We start from the raw sequence: 27,858 nt of genomic DNA, 5'->3' as shown, positions 1-27,858 counted from the left end.
GTATCCGAGACAGTAATAAAACATTAAAGATAGAACTTCCGACATATCTTAAAAATATCTCATTTTTATTATTTATTATTTTAATCATAATTATTTACAAAAATGGCATTTTTTTATGATGATAAAATCAAAAATTTACAATTATAATAAACGTCTACTATGAACAGAGTATATAGAATTTGTAGATGTAGGAAATGGGAAGCTACAAGTATTTTTTTTATGAAAAATATAATCTTAATGTTTTAAACACTCTATAATATTTATTATCTATTTAATGGTTGCGTTGAACAGTTATCAGGCATTTTTACTTTGTTCAAAATCTCTAAGCAGCAGCTAATGAGGTTTGGGACTGTTGAAAGAATTATGCGGATATAGAATGAGTAATGAGAATTTAAGGGAAGTGGGTCAGAAAAGGGTTGGTGGGTCAAAAGTCTCTCAGATGGAATATTTATATTAGTATACTAAGCTTCTTGAGAACCGAAATCACCCCACATTTAGGTACAACAAACTCTAAACTACTTGAATTATTGAATATTTTAATTTAAATATTTATGAGATTAAAGTTTGGAATTGGCAAGGGATAGCCAGCAAAAGAGTTAATTTTGGACGACATCTATGGGAGGTCATGGATCACAAATGATCTGTTCGGCCAGCTAAGTTAACAAGAAAGTAAGTAAAGTTTTCATGTCTGAGCTTTGTTATGGTTCATATTGAAACTTTTGATTTTCTGAACAAAATTAGCAACAGTTATAGGGAGGTAGGAGGTCAATACTATTCGTTTTTGGAGGGTTCGTGAAAAACTGGACGATCAATAAGGTGCAGCCAAACGTCTTGAGGTCTTGGCTCATGACCAACTCTTTCTATTTTGTTATTTAATAAAATAAAATCTCAGAGATGCCAATAAGATCCCAAATTTGGATTAAATGGACAAAAGATTCTATTATTCTATAAAGACTATAAGGAACCGTTTCAAAATTACACAACGCTTAGGGAGGATTGAAGTTTAAAATTTTGTTACAAAGTTCATGATTTTATTGCAAAGCGTTACAGCGAGGAGTTGGATGTCTAAAAACGCTATTTTTAGGGTTGCATGATTACCGAAAGCCATAAAAGTTCCATAAAATATTTTTGTTTCCATCCGGTAAGAACACGGCATATAAATGACTGAAAATCCAACCCTAGACAGGCAAGACTCTGGAGCCAGACCAGATTCAATGAAATCCGACCTTCAGTCAGAATCAAGTCGGCCCGAGCCGGATTTTTGCTCATTTCTTCATCGTGTGCCTTCCGGTTCCAAGTTAATCATTCAAGAGATTCCCATTAAAGAAAATTGATGCTATACATCTAAAATCTTCTTATATTTTCTATTCTTATTTCGAGCACTCTTTAAGATCCTCTTATAAATTATTAATAAACTATAAATTTCATTCTCATACGCTTCAATCTGAAGTTACGCATAATTCTTTCCGCAATTTCAAACTCAAAAGCCCTTAAATGTAATTTTTCATGATACAATTAATTAATAAAAGTTACGATTATATAAAAGCATATCGCATAAAACACAGAATAAGAAATGAAAAAAAATGAAAAAAATTTCCCTAAGTATTCAGAGGAAGCAATTAAGAATTAAGAAGATAATTTTATTTGAGTAGAGACTTACGGATAATTCGTACAATCATTAAATTATTCTAAAAAAGGTTCCGTTCATTGAAAAAAAAATAAACATTCAGACATTTGAATTAATTGATCATTCATCATCGCATAAAATTCTATGCTCATCATTACTGTTCTCATTTAACGTATCACTATCATTACTAAATTCGTTACTTGTTAACTTTACATCATCGGGGATGTTGACAACTTTTGTTGTCTTTACTTTCATATCACTGTCACATAAGGAATGATTCATTTGAGGCTTTTCTATTAAGAGCACTGTATTATTGTGATCAATTCTATCGGTTGTCTCATTAAGGCGCTTTTGCTTTTTCGTTCTCTCCTTTTGGAAGAATAAACGAATGTAATAAACTGGAAATATAACGCACTGTCCTGCTGGTTCTTCGGCATCGATGTACACTCCACGTACGAGAACTGAGTTTGAACAGTTTAGGAGAATCAGAAGTACTAATGATACACCATGTGTTAGCCAGTCGCTTAGAAGCTTGTTTTCTGTTAGAAATGATAGAAAAAAATTGAATTTTAAGTAAAATGCTCTAAGTTTTATGAATAGTAAACAGGAGGTGGAAACGCATTTGAACTCAAAATAAGGATGCTCTTGACTAATTTTTTAATCTAATTCAAGAATCAATCAGTCAAAGAACCCAGTCAAACACTATCCAGTCAATTTTCAATTTTCATATGATCCATCCCAGTGTTGGACAACCTTTGTAGCACAATACACTAGTGTGTCCTAAAAATGTTGTAAATGCCATGTTTCTTTCAAGACTTTCGACCAAGAAAATTGAAAGGTTGCCTAACACTGATCTATCCTTTCACCTGCTTATATAAGGAGCATTAAGATCATGCGACAAAATTCATAATTCACGTTGCATTCAGACCATCTAAGAAGTGGTCTTGACGGCTTCGTGACAGCTGACTTCAACTCATTTTTACGGTGAAAAATAAAGTATGTCGCATTGTGTCACTCGGGTGCATTTTACTTTTGAAAATGGATTTTAAGGGATCTATGTAGATTAATAGAGTCCAGAATGACTGCTTATTTGGTAACATGCAGGACATACTCTATTTGCTGTATACATATGCAACTGGTTCAAAGAAGCTGTGTAACACTCTATGTTTGATCAAAAATATTTGTAAAAGGCTCTAACTTTGATTAAATCTCAAAACATCCCCAAAAGTGATTCTTTTACTAGAAATTATCTAAAAAATTTCCCTCTTTAAAGCATTCAAGCACATAGTTATCAAATGTGTAGCTACATATGTATCTTTATCAAATACCCAAAAGTGAGCATCTTTAAGAATACCTCAACATATTAATATATAGAAAATATTTCACAAAAAAGACATTAGACCTACCAGGAAGGAAGTAAATATCCAATAACGCCCAAATTCCTCTCCATACATTAACGGTACCAATGAAACTCACAAAAAGGAAAATATCAGCAATAATAATTCTCCAGAATCCTTCAAGTTTCTCGCAAGCCCATTTCATTATGGGTTGCATTGAAAATGTTATTCCAACGATGGCATATCCAATAATCTAGAGTGACGTTTGTGGAAAAAAAAGAGTAAAAAAATACAATTTTACGATCAGTAAAAAAACACGAAAAGCGCAAGAATCTCGAAAAAAATCATCATCCATCATTTGAATACAGCTCGTCATGTAATTCTTTATATATCTACGTACATACACGCCTCTCCATCTCCTTGTTATCAATGCTTTCTGATTCACACATAAGCGTATTCAAATTTGAATTAATAAAAAATTAGATTAATGGCATATGTTTTTCAAGCATATACTGTAAGTACTAAATAAGTTAATGCTTCTACACACTTTACAGACAAAAAAGTCTTCTTTTGATTCTTCCGTCAATGTACTCATGTTGATTGAAAAGGTACTTGCCTTTGATGACAAAGCTTGAGGTAATTAACAAGAATTTTTCTTATTTTGGCAATGACATTTTTTAAGAGCAAAGATTTCTTTTGATGTGTAGACATTAAAGACATTAAATTTTGTATGTTTTTGAAATTGAGTTGAATGGCATTTCAGATTGGAAATGCTTAAAATTGTAGCTAAAAAAGCATTTGTCGTATTGTGATTAGGTATCCAGCTGACAATTGTACGTCTATGTATATTTTTACATGTGCACACATTTTTAAAACATCAGATTCTTTTTTTAACAACTTTATGATATGTATATGAGTCTGTTTGTGTTCATCAAGGATTATGGTCATTCTTCTACGAAAACTAAAATTTCTTAGTTTTTAGGTTTACTTTAAACAAGAAAATCCATTCGGGTCCAATTTAAAGGAATATATTCTTATCGACAGACAACTTGACATAATGTCTAGTTGAAAATTAGACCTACGGTGGACTAATGACATTTTTTTCGGTACTTTCCATAAATTGAGTCATTAGTCGACCATAGAAAAATTAAATAAAATTTGGCACAGTGTACAGATTAAGAATTAGGTTAAATTTTGCCTTTATAAATGTCCCGATCAGCACATATTGCAAATGTTTTCCATCACCGTGACAAGAACTACTTAGAACCATTTTGCAGCCACTTGTTGAAAACTACCAACTTTGTCAATTGGCAGCAACTTGGATCTTAGTAAGTTCCCTTTTTGTCGCTATGTTAGCAACATTTCAATATGTGCCAATCGGATGTAAAGCTATAAATACTTTCATAAAACAGAACACATGAGCATCCTTTCTATTGTTCAATTTACATAATTGCACATTAACCTTTCAGGCATAGATGAACTCTTTTGATAGATGTTGTGTAAAGCTCTTGAATTATATTATATAAATAAGGTTGTAAAGAGTCTTGTGTGAACATGTGTCGTGTACTCTCAATTTTAATCTCAGCCGTCAACTTTGAGTTCATTACATCAAGTGCTAGAAACAGTACTTCATTACACTTAAAAGAAGTGTGCACTTCATCTTGTTTAAAATTTCCAGCTGTGAAATTCAAGGAATTTTTGTAAGGCAGTGCTGAGGAACTTGTACAATGTGGTACACAAGTAAGAAGGCAGATTTTATTGGAAATAACATGGATAGCATGCCGTTTGGGGTTTCTTACTAACTTACTTCGCAGGCTGTACAGATCAAGTATGATCCATGCCCCCACCCTCAGTTGGTACCTGAAACAGGCTCTATTACTAGCTTCGGGTTTAATACTATTACTATCGACAGCTTTAATGTGCAGTTTCAGTCGTGGTTAACCAGCAAGGTGTGCCGTGGCACCCTAAAGGTTGCCCACCACTGCTGTAAGCATTAATTTGCCAGTGGACATGAAAAAATTCTTCAAAAACAACTTTTTAGTCGCTTCAAAAATTCTGCTGTAATAAATTGAATTATTAATGAACAATTTTTACTTAAACGTTGCCATTTAATATTTTTTGCGACGAATATTCGAAGCTTTAAGTTTCTTGAATATCAAATGAAGCTCCTTTCAAGCTATTCGCTCAACAAAAATAAGAATTCAAAAGAATTTCATGCGGCAATAGACCAGCCTAATTCACATTCACAACGAGCTCAAATAAAGTGGCTGATATTTCAGAGATTTCTTTTTCATTCAATTATACTCACAAGTGATGCCCACGCCGATACCGTTGCATCCTCAGGAAAAAGCTTTAAATCTAACAGCACCCATAATCCTATTATTATGGAAGATTGCAACAAAATATGAGCTTTAATATGAGTTCATGTTGAAATTTATTTTTATGCTTACCTCGCCATACAAACACGACAAGTGATCCGATGACAAGAACAGAAAATAAGCAATCAAAAATGTATAAGCCGGGCTCTCGTGTTCCCTGTGAAAAAATAAGTCAAAAAATAAAGGAGAACGTGATAAAGGCAAATGTACTTTAAATTAAACTTATTCATTCTTCTATTGTATAGTAATCGCAAAAAATCAGTTTTGATAAATTGCTCTTTGCCTTTTTATCAGCCGTTTTTCATTTTATTTATATTCAATTTGAGTTTATTTCATTAAAATTTAATTTAAATTAAATTGCTTGTTGTATCGAAATAGGAAATTTTTTTTTTGCTGGAATGTAAATTGTTCAGACTGGAAGTTTAGTTTACGTTAATTTAATAATAATTTCTACAAACTCTGTAAATAACACAACTCTTTCAATGTGTATAGATTTGCTTATCAATGACTAGATTTACTGTAGGTGGGCGAGCAGTTATGAGTTTTAAGTTATATTTGCAAAAATCTGATATTGTTAGGGTGTAAAGAAATAAGATGCTGTAATGCATAAAAGAGCATAAACCTTCGAACGTCAACTCCCACCTTTAATACTCCACTAGATGCAATTCATCAAAAAATTATATTCTTAATAAACATTATACGGAAGTGACCCTGTTATTGTTATTTTTTGCAAATTCGCTACTTTGCTAGCTATACAGATCAATTGTGATATATAGCTTCCTTCAGATGTCGCATGAAACTGGCCTTATAATTTGCTATGTAATACAGTGTCTGTCAACAGCTTCCTTAAATGAATTGTTTGTCTTTTTAAGCGACAGAGACAACATGTGTCTGTTACAGACTTAAAAATTTGTCATTTAAGGAGTCACGCATAGGCCTAAAAGTCGGTGCATAAGCTTTGGATGCGACTTACATTTTGAATATGTTTGAAATTCTATAGCTAGTTTGTTGATAGGTAGATGAGACTGGGATATGTTCCAATTGCTAGAATCTGCATACGTTCAGAGCGAATGTCATTTAATCAATGGAAATTCAGAGAAATCAGAGTTCATTTTTGAAAATAGATCATATTCCGTAATGAATAAGTTAATGAGTTTTCTAAGTGATTAATTGATGATCAACTTTTCGACTAACGATGTAGTTTTGATACGTAGTTTAGTGACCAGGACAAAGACAAAGATTTCAATGAAATTCTTCGACAAATCTCAAAACCGAGTTAGGGAAGTCTCGGAATCGAAAGCCCTTATAAACTGATTAGTAAAAATCTTGTTCATTCAATTTTGGAACACACTGAATTTATGATTTCAAACACAATGGCTCTGCACATAGAGCAATCTCAGTCGTGGGAAAGTAAATCCAATACATGAGCTAAGGTGGACTAATCATTATCATTAATAAGATAATAAAGTCAAAACATTAATTCACGTGACTCATGCATTTTTTCAATCAATTGACCACCCACAGTAAATAGCCAAACAGAGGAAGCAAAGCATTATTGTACATATACACATTAAAGTATATTAAGATGACAGAATTTGATGTGTGTACATACTAAGCACATGTTTGATTATAAGAATAGCATAAGAGGCTATATATAGAGCATAAATTTCCTCGTGTATATAGCGTGAGGTGCTTTCATTTTACATGCACGAGAAGTTTGCTCTTGAATTAATTAAAAACTCATTTTCACATAAAAACCTCAAGTTTTTAACTTTGTGCGAAGGATGTGCATGAAAGATTTATTACAGCTACAAAAAGGTTCATACAATGTCAATGTCAGGAAGTTGGTGTCTGTAATTTTTCACTTACCGACTTTTTGTACATTGTAGGAATATCAAAATATTCTTTTGAATGATCTGTTACAATAACAAACGGGGGTGCAGTTACATTTCTTAATGCCTTTAGAGCCATTAGTGCAATTATTGCAAAAACCGTTATCGACAATACAGTCCACATGTCTCGTGCCGTATACTTATCAATCAACTAAATTAGAAAAGATTTTTTTAGATCAAAATTGAATTGGACTTTAGGGTTTGTTAAATAGCTTTACTTGCCAACCACCCCTCCACGTGTTAACACATATGATAGCAAAAATACTTGTATAAAGTCTTGAGCCTATATAAAATGTCAGCCTATGCTCATTTGGATCAAATAAATTCCTAAAGAATCCTTGAAATGTTGTAAAAACCAGATGTCCTATAATTCCTATTACTAAACTAGCAAATGAACTGTGCAGCTTATCATTTGGAAGTAAAAATTTATCTGATAAATTCCATGTCCCTCTCCAGTATGTCACAACAAGTGGTCCAATAACAAATGATGCAAAAAATGTATCAAGAATTTGTAAAAATGCACTATGATATGTCATCTTTGTATAATATGGATCTGTTCCATCCGCTAAACCTGCTGTACTTCCGCGCATATTTGAGATTAATTTAATTTAATTTTATTATTATTAGATTAATTAGATTTAATATATTTTGATATGTTTAGATTAAAGCACACGTTTTTATTTAGTTAGTTTAGGCTATAAATGATTTCTTATTCGTCAATGTCCACGCTTTCATTCTCAAATTGATCGAATTTTCATGCTAGCACCTTCTCCGCGACATTTTGATGCTCATCATTTATTAAATTATCTTTATTCACTTTTCTCAATATCACAGGATTTTCTATCTATTACAAGGACATTTCCTTTCGCTTTATTGCCACAGAAACACGTGATTTTAGCTATGCACTAAGCAGAAGTTATTCAGACTTTTTGATTTAAAATTTATTGCTTAATTTTTAATTCCAATTAAATCCAAAACAGCACTAAATTCTGTTCAATTTAAATTTATTACACTTTTAATCCTTAAACGATGAGATTTATAGCAAAAAGCTTGTATTTTTGAAAATTACAAGCTATATAGGTACTTAAGTCTGTGAATTTAAAGAATTATTTGCATATCGATTTAATTCAAAATTTGAGCAATTTTTTATGAAATTTCCAATTTCAGCACCATATTTTGAACAATGTGATCCTTAAAGCAGCACCGATTAATGTCTTTTTTTTGGAGATTATTGTACTATCAGTCATAAAACTTTTATTATATCTCATAAAACTTTATGTATTGTACGTTGATTTATGCTTATTCATATTTTAAATTGTCGTAAATCTTTTATGAATTTAAATTTAATTTTGTAAAGAAAATTGATTCCTCGAAATGATGATTGATTCACTGAATAAATAGAGTTTCGGAATTGAATTCGGTTCCTTTTTTGAATTAAATTTGAAGATATTCACTGAATTTAATTTAAAATTTCACAGCTTTTCAACTGAAACTTTAACTTATAGAACTGACAGTTTTTGCAAATCGAGTAGCACTTATGAACCAAAAATTAATCCCTTCCTTAAATCCACTAATTATACAATCAACAACTTTCTTTATCATTAATTCTTTAATGCACAACTTTTAACATTATCATCATTTTTCTAGGCAATTATGATGATTATATTTGGCAATAAGTCGTTACACTTAATCTCCTTTTATCTTTTATTCCTCTGTATACCGATCACGAGTAAATTCAGTTATAGACTGTTATCACTTTAATGATATCATAAATTTTGTGTGTACTTTTTATTTCACATATATTCACGTAATAATATTAATAATTTTTTTGTATTTTTCTGATTCACATTTGTGATGTTCAGTTGTGTACATTTTCTTAGCAAAATTCCCATGTAATGTTAGTGCGTAAATTGGCAGTGTGCAGTGTTGGGAATCTGACTGTTTTACAAGTGGATATAAATACGTTGTAACTAGGCATGGTCAGGGAAATGATTTGAAGAATTTTCAGTCACAATTTTTACTATCGTGTCTGATATTTGATAGCTAGTTAAAAGGAAGTCAATGACTTTTTCGACCGATTTTTGTCAAATACCCTAACAGGTAAAGAGTATGATGTTGAGGGCTTGCTCACTTCAAATATACTAGTTGAGCATGCTCATAAGCGTTGTTTTTAGCTTATTCTGCTCTTGAGAGCACGTTCTTTGCTATGATCGCCCTATTAGCAAGACCCTATAGAAGACCACAAAGCACAACTTTGTTAATCGATCAGCCATTCGGCCCCAGATTTGTGATACTCTGATTTAACCAAATTCGGTACCATACTAGAGTAACACTGACCTATTGACAGAATCTGGATCGGTTAATCGACTTGTACTATTTGGAATTAAAGCTTGGATCAATGACTTTATTAATGATACAGAATATTAAATTGAGGAACTTGGCTCCTTTAAATCCTAAGATATTTTCAAAAAATTATGCGAAAACTTCCAAAATGACCCTTCTCAATCCATACCTTAAAGACTATCTAACCAAAAACTCTAAAACTCCTTAAATGCGCTCTAATCTCCCCATAATACAAACTTCCCAAAAAAGCATTCCTTCTTCTTCTTTAATGTTCTGATTAAAGAGCTTTTATTCATGAAAAAGTATGTGTACATGACTATGTATGCCTTTAAAAGTTCTATTCTCTCACTACAAAATGCTTACATTGTATCATAACAATACAAATGTAGAGTTAAGCATAAAAGCTGAGAGCATAAAAAATTTAAATGTATGCTGGTCTAAAATATCTTTTCATGTATTTCGGACATTATCAAAAAAATATTTATTATCACAGAGAGAGAGATGCGGTCGAGTCATCTCACACTATTGATATATTTGTGTGTTTGTATGTCTAAATGCATTTATGTCTATATCTATATTTGTGTGCCTTAATCCGGTGTTTCGCAAATATGTAAATTATATTATTTTTGGCGCATTCTGCCGAGATTCTTTTTATGATGATTATTAATGGGAGAATTGCGGATCAGGTGGGCTATAAATTTAATATGTTAATGTTTTGGTCAATTTTTTGGGTTCTGTCCTTTGTAATAGATAATGTTGTGGCTCGTAATATTGTAATTTGTTTGCGGAATCTGTTGGAATTGTTAAAATGTAATCAACAAGATTAGAAACGTGTAAAGGACATGTACAATGCCAACTCAATTAACTTCATTCCTGAACAGGATCAGAGGGGTCATTCATTTATTATGTAACGCCAATTGTCGACATTTGACCGCTTCTAACGACCCTCATCCCTTCGTACCAAAATCTAAATTAATCTCAGCCCTTCCTCTGATTACTCCGACTTAATGATACGTAAGTGAAAAGACCCAAAGAATGTGTTCAATTCCGACTTTTGGGTTTTTTAACTTCATCGCTGAACATGATCACAACAACGCGATTATAATCGATTTTAAAACTTTCTAGGATTTCCCCATTTCCCCAAATGACCTTGAACCAATTACGACAAAATGCGCCACAAATAGACACTATAACAACCTTACAACTTTGTTTTTCTATTCACTAATTTTTGATGTGATTACAATAAGTGAATAAAATATCCACAATATATTCTGTGCACAGTGATATGTTTTGATATAACTTTTTGATACGTTTCAGCTGCATTTACTGGCTAGAATTAAGTTTTTTTCAATAATTAATGACTTTCTTTACACTTTTAATGGTACAATTAAATCTGACACTGAATTTAATTTGAAAAACCTTTGGACATGACATCACATTATTATCTTATCAGCAATACTACTTATTGGAATGCTTTTCTTAATATTTTGACTTATTTATCACGATGAACTATACAATTAAGTCACTATTGATAAGAACAACTACAATCTATACTGAATAGTTCAATAATATTTGCAATATAAACTAAAATTCTTATCAAATTTGGGTTGATATGCACTGAGTGATAATCCAATACTGAAAAAATGAGAGAAAATCTTTTATTCACTTTATAAAAAAAAAGGTAATCACAGTTTCAATATTGCTTGTGTATTATCTATCATATATGAACGTAGAACAGCATAGTTGGGGTAATTGAGCACTTTGAATGTACACACAGTACAAGCACATTTCATTTATGACATTATGTTCCCTTCACAATATACTTTATAGTCCAATTCTTTTCTTTTCTGTATTGAATGTGCGCGCGATATGCTTTCACGTGACATGTGTCATAGCGACTGCAGTCAAAGCTTTAAACTGCAAACAAATAAACACGAAACAAAACTACACCAAACAAAAAAAAAGTTTTCGAGCTGAACTTGAACTAAAAAAAGTAAACTTTCGGGCAGAATAGATAGAAAGTTCAGCTCAATGAAGCTTTATTAAGCAGTCTCGAGAATTCGCGTCTGGTGTGTGGGTTTTGAAAGCTCAAATAGCAAACTAAAAAGCATTTATAGAGCTTGAAAAATTATTTTGTGCAAAAATGGAAAGAGAAGAAGGAAAAGCGAGCAATTGAGACTGTGTGACGTAAGGAACAAAGAAAGAGTTGGCTTGTAGTGAAAATATAAAAGAGAAATTTTTTGCGGAAGACATGATTGGGTGGTGTTGGTTGATTTTGAATCAAAAGAGTAGCAGTGAAGAAAATATTATTTTTTTGGAGAAAAGGAAGGAACAAAGAGAAGATAAACTGTAAGGCTTGAACTTAATCTTTGTTCTTTTTTGACAGGGGAGTTGAGGGAAAAATTGTAAGGAAATGCATTGAAAAGTCAGTAGCAGCCGAGGTTGCAGGATTTTGTATCTTTGGAGAAATTTCTATAGGGTTCATTATTAATAATGTCCTTTTGCAGGCTTAGTATCCATAATTGTTAAGATTTGTTAAGCTAAAAGTTTTAGAATCTAGCTAAAGTCTTAAAGAAATAGAAAGTAATTTGACCATAGTGGACAAAAATACGTTAAAACTAGTCGGGAAAGCAAGTGTTATTTGAGAGGATAAACAAAAAAAAAAAGTAACTAACATTTGGCCCTGATTTTTCCATTTGGGTGAAGTAGACTAAATTGAACTGACGTGTTGATCCTGGAAAGGACATATCATAGAAATCGTCCTTGTTTTTCCTAAAATCTGATCTTAGGTTGACTTGACTTTAGCATGAGGTCGGATTTCATCAAATCTGACCTAAAGCAAGAGTCACTTTGGCTTGGACATTTCAATGTGGCACACGTGCTTTCGGAGATAAATTAAAGTGATTCAGACTGAAATTGAGGGAGACGAGTCGACTTGAACTGTCTTTTCCATACAAAATTCGAATACACTTCGAGCTCTGATTAAAACTCTACAGCAGCCTACATGCTCAACAGTAGAAACTGACCCGAAAGTCACACGGTGTGCAGATAGACAGCGTTTTTCAGTGTGTCAATGGCTCCAATTGTACACTTTTATAAAGAATATTCGTGAATATTTTCTTCTTAAAATGAATAAAAAGTGAATATTTCCAAAAGCATCTAGAAATTATAAAGAAGATTCTAAAAGAATTTCCATGGTAAGATAGAATTTCGATGGATATTTTTTTAAATTCCATATTCTTTCAATTTGCAAGATTCAAGTATAATATACTCTTAATAAAATAAATCTGATATGAAATTTCAAATTTGCAGAATATTTTGTAAAAATATTTTCATTATAAAAAAATTAATCTTCTTTAAAATATACAGAGAAAGCTTTCATTCGAGACGTAAGCTCATCAACAAGTTTTCATTTTGGATTATTTGGCATTAAAGATATTTTTCAACATTTTCATACAATCTGCATAACGTAACATTCTGTTCGTTTTGATTTTATTAAGTGAGATGTAGTCCATTGTGATTTTGGATGTAAGCTTAGTTTGCAGCATTCTCGAGTCGACAAAAATACGTCATGACTAGTCATCAACTGGACTATAGCCTTGCGGATTAACTTGTCATCAACTAGTTATAACACAATTTTGTCCACTCGGAATTTTTAAACAAATCCTATAAATAGACAATAGTTTGTGGAACGTTGGACGGTTGTCCTAAGAATTTCAATCATCCGTTATTAATCATGGAGTCGATTCAAAGCCTATTATTGCATATTATTCGTAAAACTTGAATTTAGAATCAACTGACTCAGTCGACTAAAGTGGACATCATTCTCTGGATTAGTGTAGAGTGAAGCATTTCCAGACACACTTCAGACCGCAATGTGAAGCACTTAATTTTAAGGGAATAAAGTTTAAGCATTGATAATCTCTTAAATTGAGCGTTAATGCTATACGTAAAGCATGCTTTAGTTGAAAAAGATAATAAATCAGCCATCGAAATCAGTCAACACGACGCCATTAGAGCAACTTTACATGTTATTGTTAATAAGGCAACGAAGTGATAACCTAGCTAAAACCTTGAGCTGTTCAGGATTTATTTCCTTTAAAAGAAAAGCTACGAAAACTCCCCTTTAAACAGAGAAAATTTGATAATACGAACATCCAAAACTCGTCCTGGCTTAAAATATTCTAACCATATCCACATCCGCTCTTTACTTTCTCGTACTATTTTTCAACTGTATTACGAATATAAAATTTTATTCAACTTTTCTCCAAAGATCTCACAGTGTCTATATTTTTTACAACTCTTTGCTCACTTATGCAAAGAGCAGATGGAACTTTTTTATGATTCTAAATAAATTTTCTTGTTCAAACAATGAAACTTGCTACTAAGCAAAAATCATGTGCGCTTCATTATCAAAATTTACATATCAACGAGTCGAGGCAAGGTCTTGCCTTCCCATCTGTATTACCCTTGCTGCTTTATCGATTACAAATTCTCATAGTGCATGCAACTGCATGCTAATCAAATTCTCGTTTTTTCTTTATGATGCATAAAATGCTTTAAACACGTGCTGAACTTCCTTTTTTTTGTATTTTTAGACTTCCTTTATTTGAGAAAGCGCAACTTTAAAAATTCGATCAATATTTTTTAGGCTTCTTTTCGGTTTGTGCTCTTTTCAATGAAAAAGGGGAGGCTTTTATTAAAATAATGTCTTGCAAAATAAATGAGACGATGACGATGATGATAATTAGAGATCTGCATAAAAATAGACATTAAAATTCACGTCAGCTTGAGATAAATTTTATGTTACTTTTATTATCGCATTCAACAGGCTTTTAAGGGGCGTAGGATGTAATTTATTGCTACGTGTTGATGATCATTAGATGACAAGGATTTAATTAATATAGTTTCTAATGATTTTTGCAGCCTTGAACAAACAGTTCAAGTAAATATGTTGCAGCCAAAAACTGTAGACCTGCGCGCATCCACAACATTAGAGATTCAGGCCAGAGCTCGAAGTCTAGTCGAGTCTACTCGAAGTCGACTTCATTTGAGTCAAGTCGAGTCGACTTCAAACATATCGACTTCGAGTTCTATTCAGGCCTACAGTTCTTTCCCGAACCTTAAGAACAAATAATCCTTTCCCAACAACTTGTCTCGAACGGGGATCAAACCTACATTTTTCGATGTAAGATCATATGCTTTTACCTCTAAGAAATCCAGGTTGTTTGAATTGCTTAGCAGAATCCCAATTTAAACCATTATTTTGCTCTAAAGATTTCTAGACACTGTATTGATCATTAAAATTGATGCGACTTTACTTGACAACCTTTGCTAACAATGAATGAATATCAGAAATGATATCAAGGTGTTGCGCTTTTCATTTGAGTATTGATACCTTGATAGATGTTTGTGTATGATATATGTGAATCACATGAATGCATTATGGATACAAGATATCAAAACGATTCGCAAATTTGAGCTAAACCTACACACCATTCAACACCTCAACCCACACAGTTCAACAATGATCAAATATTTCTTTCATATTTCCTGTGCAGTGTGGGATGCTTTATGAAAAGATTTGAGCTTTTTAAATAATGGCAATTAATCTGTTAGTTTTACTAAGTATGGCAGGCAAAAGGAATGATTTCATAGCACAAAAAGGTCACTTCAGTACCTAAAATGTGTCTTTTTGCCTGTTAGGGATACTACCAAGGAATATTGAATTTCCTCTCCTTATTACACTCTAAATTGACAGCGAAAGTATAAAATCATTTCTCAACAACAAGCAATTTCAGTATCGGCTCCAAGGCTCAAATTATTTTTAGCAATTTTAATCCAAAATTCTCATTAAAATTAATATTAAGGCAAAGATAACAAAACGATTCAATTATAATATTTTTATCTAATTTAAATACGTAATTAACTTCTTAAAGGATTATCGTCAGCTTTATTCTATAAAAATCCTCATAAAAAATTAATATTGAGGCTTTCCTTCCGACACTTTGATTGGTAAACCGCTTAGGAATTCAATTTATTCATGCTTTTGGTTTTGTGGATAAAAAGTATCGAAAATATTTTATGGCAAAGAAGGAAATTTCCAATTTATCATATAAAAAGAAGATTGCAATATTATCAACAGAACTGAGTTCTTTGCCTCTACAAACAATAATATTTGTACTATACAGAAAAATGTCTCAATATAAAAAAATGTCTATATACTCACATCAATACGATATCGCTAAATGATGAGGAACAAGGGAATGTAAAGAGAAAGATGAATGCAGAGAAAAAAAAATACATAAAATGATTAAATAAATAAAGTAAGGCAAGATGAATGTCGTTTGAATTTTTGTATGACGCATTTTTCTTAGACTGAGGAAAACTGATAAGGATTATAAACAATAAATTTGCTAATCTTGACACCTAACTGGCAAAGAGCATGCTTTCATGGTACACAAATTCCACTATACTACCTAAAAATGGATGATTTGCTTGTTAGGATACATCTTTAGGACTTTTCACACTCCATCGAAAACTATTGACACTCTCCACTGTCCAAGTCCAATTTTGACACCATAGTGACGAGTCGACGATATACTTAGAAACCACAACGATGAACCGGCAGTATACTTAGGGTATACTTAAAATTTAGAGGGTAAGGAGGGTTGTTGGCGACTTTTCTTGAAAAACCTTAGCAAATTAAGGATTTTTTTTAAATGAAGGGTACGGTTTTGAAACCCAAGCAGCCCTCATCCCACCAGAATACATCCCTAAGTGGCTGCCACTAGTTAACAACATTTCAAGATCAACAGCATTTTAAAGGACACAATAGCAGATAATCTAGAGTGACACACAGCAGAAAATTTCAGTTTCCGCCACCAAAAGCAGCCATCACTGCTCAGTCCAGAAGACTAAACGTCAAAATGACGACATGACTTCTCAATAGATATGCACATTTTGTCATATCTTCTCCTCATCCTTTCCAGAAAAATGCGTCAATACAAAAAAATAATCAATAACGTGTCTACATACCGTAGGGAAATTGAAAGCAAATTCCTTTGAGTCTGTTATGATCAATACTGGTGGTGCGACTAAGTTCCTCACAGATCGCATCATTACAAGAGGAATGAAGCAAACAAGAGATAATAAAACAGCTGGTTCAGCTTCGGGACCTAAAAAGAAGAAAATATAGAGTCATAATGATAAATTTTTCTTAGCAATGACAATGTCAATAAATATTTGAGCATAAGAATGGAATGGACAAACAGAACGAGTGATATTTGTTGAATGTTATAATGGGAATTAACCTATCACTATTCTACTATAGACAGCTATACTTCTTTATATTGCGGATTATAAACATTCTTGAGTGGGTGAGAAGTTAAATAAAGTTCTTTAAGGTGATTGCTCTCTTAATTGTGTGATGAAAATGCTTCGAATGGACTTCGAAGAAGGAGAAAAATTGGCTAGGGGTGATTTTTTTATAGAACGCTTAATGGGTTGATGGTTGTCTTTGTAAAGATTGACGTGATAGCTTTTTTAATGAATAATTAAATTAAATTTCACAGCGTTATAATGAGTTTTTTAGATTTTTGTAACAAAACTGGGTTTGAGATGGTTTTGGGATTATACATTTTGGATTAAAATACGAAGTATTTTTGGTATTTGATGTCTCCATTATCAATTCAAGGTCTACATATTTGAACGACGCAAATGAAGAAGGCCCCATATAAATATGATTTGAAAGTCAAAACTGAGCTCAAAAAGTAGATAAAAACCCATATTAAATTCCAAGCAAAACGGTTTTGTCACATATAGTTCAGAAAGCTTTTCATAGTATTATGGTTCAGAAAGTCAAAACGGAGCTCGAGCAAAGAAGGGAACAATTTTCCGCCATGGGGATATTCCACTGGAAAATCGTCCGTCCGGAAAGTCGAGCGACTCAAATAGTGAAAATCGAGCGATGAAGGCTTCACCAAGGACTCAATTCGGAAAATCTCAGCAAAACGGTTTTGCCCAATATAAAAACCCAAGCAAAATGGTTTTGACCCATATAAATTATTGACCCAGTACACCCCAAAAGCAATATGGAGGTTGTTTCCATTTGGAGTTAGTAAAACAGCTTTGGTGGGGCCCTAAACGCTCTGTATTGGAGCCTTCTTCATTTCTGTCACTCGAGATACTTCCAACTAGAACTAAAGCTCGACGTTGACTCAAAGTTCACCGAATTTTGTACAAAAAGTCGATTCTAGTCAACTTTCCTCATATAAACTTTATGTCAACTTTGAACTTCTTCAATATCAAACAATTTCCAGTTCTATCGCAGACAGTTCACGCCATGTCAACCCGCAAAAAAATAAAAAATATCTAAACTAAATCAACAAAACCACTTGTTGATCAACAATGTAAATAAAATACGATAAAAAAACAACAATTTTCTCTTCCCCATTCGTCTCTATATTTAATCTTGAGGTTTTTACGATCACAATTTGTCTGTCTCTCACATTTATAGCTCATTCTAATCTTCTTATTATGTATATCGTATTTTTCCTATCGCCGTCGTAACAACTTATTCCGTTTTTTTCTAAGCAATTAACTCGATTTTCATTCAATTAAACGTTTGAATGCCAGAGCTTAATTTTTTATTGTTGTCTGTTCTGGAGTTTTTTGCTGTTGTGAGCTGTTTTTGCATAGCTTACAAAGTTGACAACTACTTAAGGTCATTGATAAAAGACACCCGAGTCACACAAATGAAGAAGCTTGGAAGAAGCTTTGTCAAAGCTCATTTATCAACATTTTAATGGAAACCGTCTTTGTGCTATAGGCACAAGGCTGTTAAGTGGATGCTCCTTCCGTTTGGAACTTTGAAGGAACATTCTACATATGCATCGCTCTGGATATCTTAAGCAAATGGAGATTCTGACTCAATGTACCCAATTGAGACACAAATGGCAAGTGCTAGCTGTGAGTTCAATTGGCATAGCCATCAGATAGCCAATTGCATGCTCATGAAACAATTACAAAGTTTAAAGCCTCTAAAAATGTCAAAAAAATTGTAAATTGCTTTTTATAGCTTTTTATATTGACATGAGTGAGCACACCTTTAAAACATAATAAAATAGCATGTCTACAAAAGTCTCGAGTTTCTTCTTGAAACTTTACCTCTAAATATAGAAATTTTGCATCAAATATTTAAATATTTATGAATGTACACATTCTATATAATTCTAGCACGCTAATATGTAACTTATGAATATTACTTAGTTACTTCCTCCTTTTTCTCCGAGCAGCACAAATGGAGATGGCTCGGCTATGGAGCTTTTAAGGCTCAGTCCAAAGTTGACTTTCATTTTTATGGAGACAAACAGGGAGTCAATTCGATTTGAGTCGACTTTTCCATTAAAAATTCCGAGTTCTGATTAACACCAAATGGAAGCTGTTCCGTGTGACGTCCAAATGGTTGCTTAATTTACCCTAACATACAAAGAGACCGCTTTTAGGTACCATAATGGTCCTTCTATAATATGAAAGCATGTTCCTTGAATGTTAGGGTTAGCGCCTTTATTTGGAGCCTTACGTGTCTCATTAGCATTCATAAAAGTTGTTTCCATTTAGTATTAGTTACAGAGCTTTAGCGGAACCTTAAAAGTTCCATGGTAATGCCTTCCTCATTTGTGTCACTCGGGCTGCTTACATTAAATAGTGCAAATTTATGGACTATTAAAACTGTACAAAAATGAATAATATGTGATAAATTACCTAACAAATTTGTTGCAACTGCCCATCCACCTCTCCTTTTTTTTCATTATGAAAAATGTGCATGCGATGAAAGAATAACAAATTGTGCATAAATTTTGATGCATGAGATAATTTATGGTAAATAATGATAATGTATTGAAATTATTAAAAATGATATGAATGAATAAATTTTGAAACAACATTGAAGCTTTGAGGAATTCTCATGAAATTTATATCCTGGAAAAATTTATCAAGGCTATATCTGTATCGGAAATTTAATCGGTTTTATTGAAGTGCCTAAAGAAAGGAAAAAGCAGACAAAAATTCATGCTGTAAATATTGTGATCAATATTTTTTACTGGAGGTCCTTCTCGGAATTATGAATATTAATAATGCCTAGACTGTAATATTTAAGATAGGCTGATTATATATGCTTCAGACATAATCGATACGAAATAGAAAAAGGCATAATACTTTTTAAAACCAAGCAGGACAGTCTATATTACCCTAACAGACAAATTTCACGCTCTCGTGAGCTTGAACACCTAGATGGACATGTTCTTGAGTTTTGATCTTAGCTTACGTTCCTTTCAAAACATGCTCTTTACCTGCTTGGGTTAGGAATGCAAGGAAATACGAGTAAATGTGGATAAATTGACGAATAACCCTAACAAATTGCAATGGTCCCAAAAGGCACAGAAAATGAGTCAGGACTCAAAAAAGTGGAGTCCGGACTCCAGTGCAAGCATCTTCACATTGGATTCTGGTTTTGACCCCCAATGTGAATGTAATTCGTGACAGTCAAGTGGCAGCCACATAAAAATTGTCAATTGGACGCCATATGCCATATGATCGCCATCTGATTGCTATGAAAAGCTTATGCTGATCGGGTTAGGATATCCATAGACATTTCCATAATTTTCTAAAGACCTTAACGGCTCTCATTGACGTAAAAGGAATCTTTACAGATTTATTTATATTCTTTCATGTTTATCAGACATAAAATATGCTTCTTATTTGTTATAACATCCATGAAAATATAATACAATGCCAAGCAACACGTGGGTGATTTTTTTATAGGAATAATGCTCTCAGGCACATTTTATTTATGAAGCCAAATTCTAATTCCATCGAATAAAAGGGTGCATATTTTTAAATAAATTTTTTTTACGTATGGAGCCAAAATTGGATACAGAATTTGAAATTTCATAAAATCATTTGTTATAAATTCCCTTGAGGATTCTTCCGACGGTAAGATTTATTCTGGTTAAAAATAAAAGTTTTTATGACTTCTTGTTCCTTAAGAAATTTCATCTGAGAAAAAAAAGTCATGAAGAAGTATTCAAAGCTTCAAAACTTTTCAACAAGTAAATTCTTAATGGATTATAGATGTTATGTCTTACCAATGCATAATGCATCCAATACTAAACAAATATGTATAAGCTTTCTTCATGAAAAATACATGAACAGTTCCAATTGTGGAAAACTTTGACAACTTTTTCATCATATCACATTTTGGATGCAACAGTTCTCTCAATATACAGCAACAACAATGAATAGCCATACCAAATATAAAACAATTTGTTGCTGGATAAATGTGAGGATATTCATCCATACAACCCCACGTACCACGCCAATATGCAATTACTAAAGGTGCAACAATAAATAATGATATTAACGAATCACTGAGGTTGAGGAACCTTTTTGTCCATCTTGAATGATTTGCTGGTGCGTGGATGTGTAGAGTTTTATATAAAATGTGGGTATCAAATGGTCCATCAGAGCATGCCGTCGTTGACATTTTGTGACATCACAAATTATATTTATGGTTATTTATTTTGATACTCTTTTTTACTGACGGTGGATGTCCTTTGAGTTTTTTTGACTTTTTTCAGAATTATCAAACAAAATTTCAATCCGACATGATAATCACGTCTGGAAATGATTCACAAAACACTTTTTATTTTAGGACAATTAATAGCTGAATTTGTCCAATTTTTTCACAAAAGCACTTCCATAAAATAAGAAAATTTATAAAAAAATTCAAACAATTTTATTCCGAACTTCCGTTTAATCCTGCTATCTGCATCACTCGACAGCTTAATGACGACTAAAGAGGATTAACACTGTGAAGTGTAAAAAATACGGACAGAGAGCGAAAGTCAATCAATAAGGATATTTGACAAATAATGTCCAACACAATCAACATCATTGCCTAACTCAATACAATATAACATTTTTTGTCTATTTATATATCATAAATGGACGTGCTTGTGGTTATGGCGTAGCACAAAAAAAGAATGTTTTTAATGAAAAAAATGTGTATGAGTTATGCATCATAGAGAGTTGATTTAGTAGTATGAAATGGACATGGGGATAAATTATCACTTGTTGCAAATTTTATGGACATATTCTCATGATTGCTGGATGTTTGATGCACATGAATGTGAATGTTTACTTTCTAAAGGTGAAAAAATTTGCACTTTTAGAATCTTTGTTAGGAAAAATCTTTTAAAAATCATTGAGAGATATTAAGTGCTTAATTTCCTTCACGAAAGTGGGTTACAGCCTTGTTAATGGGGCGGAGCTAGGATTTGTTGATGTTGGGATCAGGGATAATCGGGAAGGATGAGGTCAGAGATCCCCCTCCCTTTTTTTTTTAAAAATTCAAGCTACGCTCAGAAACCCAGACAATTTAACAAAAATGTTTTTCTTTTGTATGGATGATTGACTCCATAACAGACCCATTAGCCATGTTACAATATAATTTAAATTGATTCTCGGAAGGCGCTGACCAAAAACAATCATTATGATGTCGTCAAGACACTTTCATGTCTTACCCTCAAGTGGACTACGCAATTATGCTTTGCTTTAGTGACTACATTGTGCTACTCGGGATACTATATCATGTCAAATGTTTACTATACATTTTCAAAAATTGTCAGTTGTGCTTTTATTTAGACCTGTGGTAGGCAACTGGTGTGCCACGAAAATTCTCAGGTGTAGGAAAAGTTCAAAATAATAGGGCTTAGGTGCTAAGTCGTGGAACAAAACTGGATGTCCACCACTCGGATTTAGACTGAAGCCAGACGATAGGGCCAGATTTAACAACACTCCTTCGAGGTCATGGATCACAACTGAACTGTACGACCAGCGAAGTAAGTAATTAAGTTAGATGCTATGTGGTGTCGTGTCACAAATCTGGTTGTCCACCACTGACTATGACTGAACAGTCCTTTACGATGTCCAATGCCTTCGATACATTTGACATAGCACCTAGACCAATACTTAAAATTGTCCCACAAATAGATCCAAATCCAGTTAATCAATCAAAAATCACGTCCAGGTACAGGTTTTGATCTGATTAACTGATTTTGGCTTGCAGCCAAACCTGAAACACAGTTGATCTGTACGGCCACCAAAGTAAGTGAGTAAGTAACTGACTTATGATAATCGACTGTGCTGGTCGGTGTAATAGCACTTCCATAATAATTTTATTCACCTTATTTCAAATGTCATCCATCAATATTATTTATTTTTTTGTTAGCTTAAAGTGTCTAACGAATCGCACAAATTTATATCAACATTAATAAATTAAACATGATGACAACGTTAGGTGATGATGATGATGATGATATTGATTAAAAGTTATTTGTATGTAAATATATTCCATATTTTTTTTTATCTATTCATAATGTAATCATGTTAACGCTGTGTGTTCTCACACTCTCTACATACTTTTATGTATATTATTTATGTTCCCTAACCTTGACGATGATAAAAGATGAATAGACTCACCCGCATATATTGGAATTATTTCCCATATACATCTCCATATCATGATACTCGAAAATGCAAAAATATAGTGATAAATACGATAAATGATTGTCCGTCTTAGACCCTTCAAGTAAATCGATTTGACTTTATTATCATTTCCTGTGATGATGAAACTTTCAAGATGATCTCGTGCATAGTAAATAGATGATGATAATATATAGCATATGATGAGAGATTCCCAAATTGGAAAGATATTATAGACTTCATGATAATAATTAATATTATTCCATAGACCCTTCCAAAAGCCTACAACTAATGGCGATACAATGAATAAGGATATACAGCAGTCTAAAAAATTTAAAAATCTTTTCTTCCGTTTCTCCTTCTCTTCATGCTTCGTCGTTAATTCTTGATAAATTTTCTTCACCATTTTTTTTTAATACGCGATAATCTTTTGCATCTGGAGATTTCACAAAGACTGAACAGGAATAATCATTTTTCCATCTCCCAAGTATGCAAAATTATATAAGATAAATTGTCATAAATCATCATGTGATTTATTTTTACACTGACTTTATCTCTGTTCTGTTTTGAGTAAATATTTTTATGATCAAGATCTTAAATTATTGCATGTAGGTATTTATAAAAGATAATAGGAATCATCTTAGTTCAAGAAGTTTCTTTGAAATACAATTAAATGCTTCCTGTTTCCATCCACGTGTACGCTGTCATTCAATTGACTATTCTCATGACTGCAGATGCAGCTTTGTTTTGATAATTATTTATCTTGAACTTAAAGTCTGCGGAATTAGAAAATATGCGATTTGATCTAAATTAAAATGATCTTCGCCTTGAAAAAGAGCACGTTTTGTGATAAGAGCGAAACTGGAAGTCAAAAAACTTTTTGACGTCATTTAGCTAGTTTAAAATTAAATTTGCGTGAGATATTTACGAGGATGTTTACCTTTACTTATCTACCAAATTTACAATTCTGCTGTTCTGATTAAAAAATTTCCATTTGCGTTGTTTCTATTTGGGGTCGTTTACAGAAAATCCGTGTTTCTATGACTCATAAAACTGCGATTCAGGTTAGGAGTGTCTAGTAATATATCAAATGATATATTATATCATATTTTAAGACCTAATGTTTCCAACCAATTGCTTACGGGGATTACACGGATTTAAGACGCAAATAACCCAAATGCCAATTACTGACCACCATAAGTGTGATGAACTTTGAAGCCACTTTTTTTTTCATTGCATCTAGTCTTATGAAACATTTCTGCATCATTCGAGTTATTAAACGATTAATTAGGTTCCAAATTCTTTTGGAAATTGGAATACATTTCAGAAATTGGATTCAGAACTCCTAATCCTTGTGACAACGCTTGACCGTCCGGGATTTTTTATAAAAGTAGTTTAATAAACTTCTGAATTATGAAATATGGTGAAATATGAATTGATATATATTAAGCTCGTTATCGCATAAGATAATTTACATAAATGAGTTTACTAAACCTAAGTTGACAGAACTCTAATGTGGAGGCGCCTCCATTTGATCTGGATTTCAAAAAAGTAGAGTCAAAGCGCACAATTTTAAGGATTCAAAAGTCCACTTAAAAAGTCCAAAAAGGCACCTCCAAATGGACTCGAGAAGTCCTGCCAACTTTGGTCTATCCAAACATAAATATTATAAAAATTCATAAAATATATGCTTTAATATGCATTAACTCTTCAACATTTTGACATGACAAAATACATTATCTTAAGAAAGTTGACACAGACACAACTAAGTGCTTGTAATTAGCAAAAGAGTCATATTTCTATTTTGAAGTATCTGATGTTATTAGGATAGACTAACCCGAATAGCACAAATTGGTTAATCGATCAAAAATCTAGTCCCAAGTCAACGTGATCCTGACTTAATATCGGATTCGGTTTAGATCTGGTACCATATCAGAGCAACGTGAGCCTAGTGCTGGATTTGTAGATTGCAAAAAAACTCGAGAGCGACCACAGAACTTTTGGAAAAAGGCTGTTGATAGAGACAGTGTAGACTTTGGAATTGATAATTGATAAAGGACAACCAGCGTTCGAAAAAACTTCAGACGCCAACTATGAGAGACCATTTATCACAGTTGATCTGTATGGCCAACGAAGTAAGGAAGTCAAGCAACTGAGTTGTACTATTCGGGTAATATAATGCATAACAATCATAACTTTACATATTTCATTAAAGATCTGAAAATTCAGACGCAAAATTGAGTCAATAACCCAGTTAATAATTTCATAAACATAAACATGATGTGTATGCAGTCACGTTTCCCATTCAATTTACTCTTATGCAATTATTCTTTGTTATGTCAGGATAGATGATAGTAAAATGTAATTTAAATTTACCTTCTGGGTGTCCCCATAATGATCTCCACATAGGAATAACAAAGATATTATAGAGAATATCATAGATGCTAAGGAAGAAATTCTTTTTCAATTTAACCAGCTTCGTATCGTCATCAAGAATTTTTAAGTGCTTTAAAACTGCGAGAGAGAAGGAAGAAAGAGAGGAAAAAAGTGAACAATTTTTATTTAAAACAATAAATTGAATTGAATGATGAGAGACACGTCTTGATATTTTGCATTGCAAACATAATTTTGATGATTCTCACTGTACGTGTCTCTCACGGTGTAGAAAAAAATCAACGTGATTATTATTACTATTATTATTTATTATCAGATGGAAGTAACATTCTAGATATGTGTTTAGAGGTTCAAAGTAACACATTTGAATAGTTTTTGTGAGCATCATTTGTTGATAAGGAAAATTGCTCAAATTCCATGACTAAGATGATAAGTATCCGATTACTGTATTATAAGTATATTTATGTGACCTGATTGACACGTGATTTCTCATAATATTTTGTAAGTGTCTGGGAATGCTTTTCAGATTTCTATTAAGTGATGTAGTAAAGTACTTAGTGAAGTGATATCAGTGGCCTAAATGATAGAGCGTTGGCCTTATGTGCTAAATATATTGGGTTCAATCCCAGGTCATGCTTAATTTTCGACGCTATTTTCTATTTCGGCGTTCTACTTACGAAACTCAATTCGATTTTTGGGTGAAATTTTGAGATCTTTGGCACATAATGTTGCTCTATTGTTAGACATATACACAAGGGTATGCTAGTATCTATATGATTGTCTTGATAGAGTCTTGCACACACGAATTATAACTATGTAAATTGTAGAATATATCAGGACTTATGACATACTTTTTGTCCTTCTAATATGCAGAGCTTGCAATTGATTCAGATTTTACTGTAAACTAATGTTGCAGTGCTGGGTAACCTTTTATTCTCACGGGACACCTGAGTGGTAAGTTATGACCGAAACCAAACACGGCATGAGACTCATGGTATTTCCAAAAAAAAATTCCGGCTCACTAGTGCTCACATAGGTTGCCCACCACTGGTCTAAAGGGTATGGTACAATTTAAGGGTTAAAGTTTGGATATAGCAATTTGGGTATAATAGAATTAATAGCTTATCAATCGCATTGCTTCTAGCTTAAAAGGCTGAGCCTTTCAAACATGACATTATTAAGTTGATTAACAGTGATGAGACGAGTTCGTAGCAAGCAATGACTCATGACTAGATGTGATGCAAGTATGTGTGACTGACGCCAAATACTCAAATATCTTTAATAAGCCTTATTAAGCTCTATTTCACCATCAAAATCGAAAACCTGTTTATTCAAAAATTAGTATAGGAACGCAAATTTCCAATTTAAAACCAGACACTGCCAGTTATTCAAATAATCTACAAAACGATTGCTTCCAAAAATATTCATTGAATTTGTTGTTCTATGTACATTTTGCGTAAGACGCACTTCCATAACAATAAATCGTAATAAAGTCCACAATTTACATATTCTATTAGAACCTCTAAACATTATAAATAAAGTAAATAAAGTCATGACATTGAACTTACTGAATGTGCTCCTTATTAGCTCTAAAATTAATGTCAGAATTGCAGACACAACAAATGATGGAGCCATCGGAAAAAACTGATGATAATGGTCGAGTAGATCCCATGTCCCTCGCCCGTTTTGAAGAAGAAAAAATTCAATTAAAAAAATTTTGATATTTTTTCATAATTAATAAATATTTTTCACATTATAAGGCACAGTAAGGCACAACATTTTATTTTCAAATCACAAGCCTGGCACACTTCTTTGTATTTCCGTATTTGCGTTATCAAAATATTTTTATAACAATAATATAAGAAATTCACATACCAAAATGCGATAATCAGAAATGGAATGAAACCATAAACCACAAATGTTTGGTAAATGTCTAAAAGTATATTCCATAATGAACAATTAATATCTTTACTATTCTCACAACCTTTACACTTTTCACTTGAAACCGATGGAAGTAATAAAATTTTATATTTCATCGCTTGCTCCCGCAATATCGAAGCATTTGCTTTGACTTATCAATCCATACTGACCTGTTCTTATCAATGATTGCATGTATGTAAAATCGGAAAGATGCTGGTTAAGAAATTTAGCATTGTGATGGGTGTTTAAGACGCATTTGTGATGGATTTGAGTTCTTTAGTTGAGGGCTGGTCAAGGACCTTGATGCTTGATAAGATCGACTCTTGTATTTGGCACGAATAGCACAATTTATTTGCTATGGCTCCGCTAAGCCGTTATGCTAATGGTAAGATGGGAAGTTGCCCTGACGGCAATGTGACAGC

General features: G+C 32.7%; 2 protein-coding genes across 5 annotated transcripts in view; one reads left to right on the top strand and one right to left on the bottom strand.

Moving 5' to 3' along the window:
• Nucleotides 1–27,858, top strand: part of Pgm2a (phosphoglucomutase 2) — a 64,897-nt gene that overhangs the window by 6,473 nt on the left and 30,566 nt on the right. The gene's annotated exons all lie outside the window — the stretch shown is intronic.
• On the bottom strand, nt 471–27,568 carry LOC139092467 (uncharacterized). 4 transcript variants are annotated; one of them, XM_070642871.1, is made up of 9 exons: nt 27,393–27,568; nt 27,085–27,198; nt 25,499–25,636; nt 16,616–16,755; nt 15,807–15,821; nt 5,415–5,499; nt 5,273–5,340; nt 3,034–3,217; nt 471–2,166 (listed from the first exon to the last, which is right to left on the bottom strand). In XM_070642871.1, the coding sequence occupies exons 1-9, from the start codon at nt 27,550–27,552 to the stop codon at nt 1,748–1,750; spliced, it is 1,323 nt and encodes a 440-aa protein (XP_070498972.1). In that variant the 5' UTR covers nt 27,553–27,568; the 3' UTR covers nt 471–1,747. The 4 variants fall into 4 exon arrangements, with proteins under 4 accessions (XP_070498972.1, XP_070498971.1, XP_070498973.1 ...); XM_070642870.1 differs by lacking the exons at nt 25,499–25,636; nt 27,085–27,198; nt 27,393–27,568 and adding exons at nt 19,343–19,377; nt 20,725–21,246; XM_070642872.1 differs by lacking the exons at nt 25,499–25,636; nt 27,085–27,198; nt 27,393–27,568 and adding an exon at nt 23,120–23,594.

The sequence above is a fragment of the Chironomus tepperi genome, unplaced genomic scaffold (assembly GCF_022539635.2).
Source record: "Chironomus tepperi strain 1889 unplaced genomic scaffold, CSIRO-AGI_Ctep_v1 contig_301, whole genome shotgun sequence".
Classification (NCBI taxonomy): domain Eukaryota; kingdom Metazoa; phylum Arthropoda; class Insecta; order Diptera; family Chironomidae; genus Chironomus; species Chironomus tepperi.
Note: the sequence above shows the minus strand (reverse complement) of the source record. Positions and strands in the feature narration are given on the sequence as shown.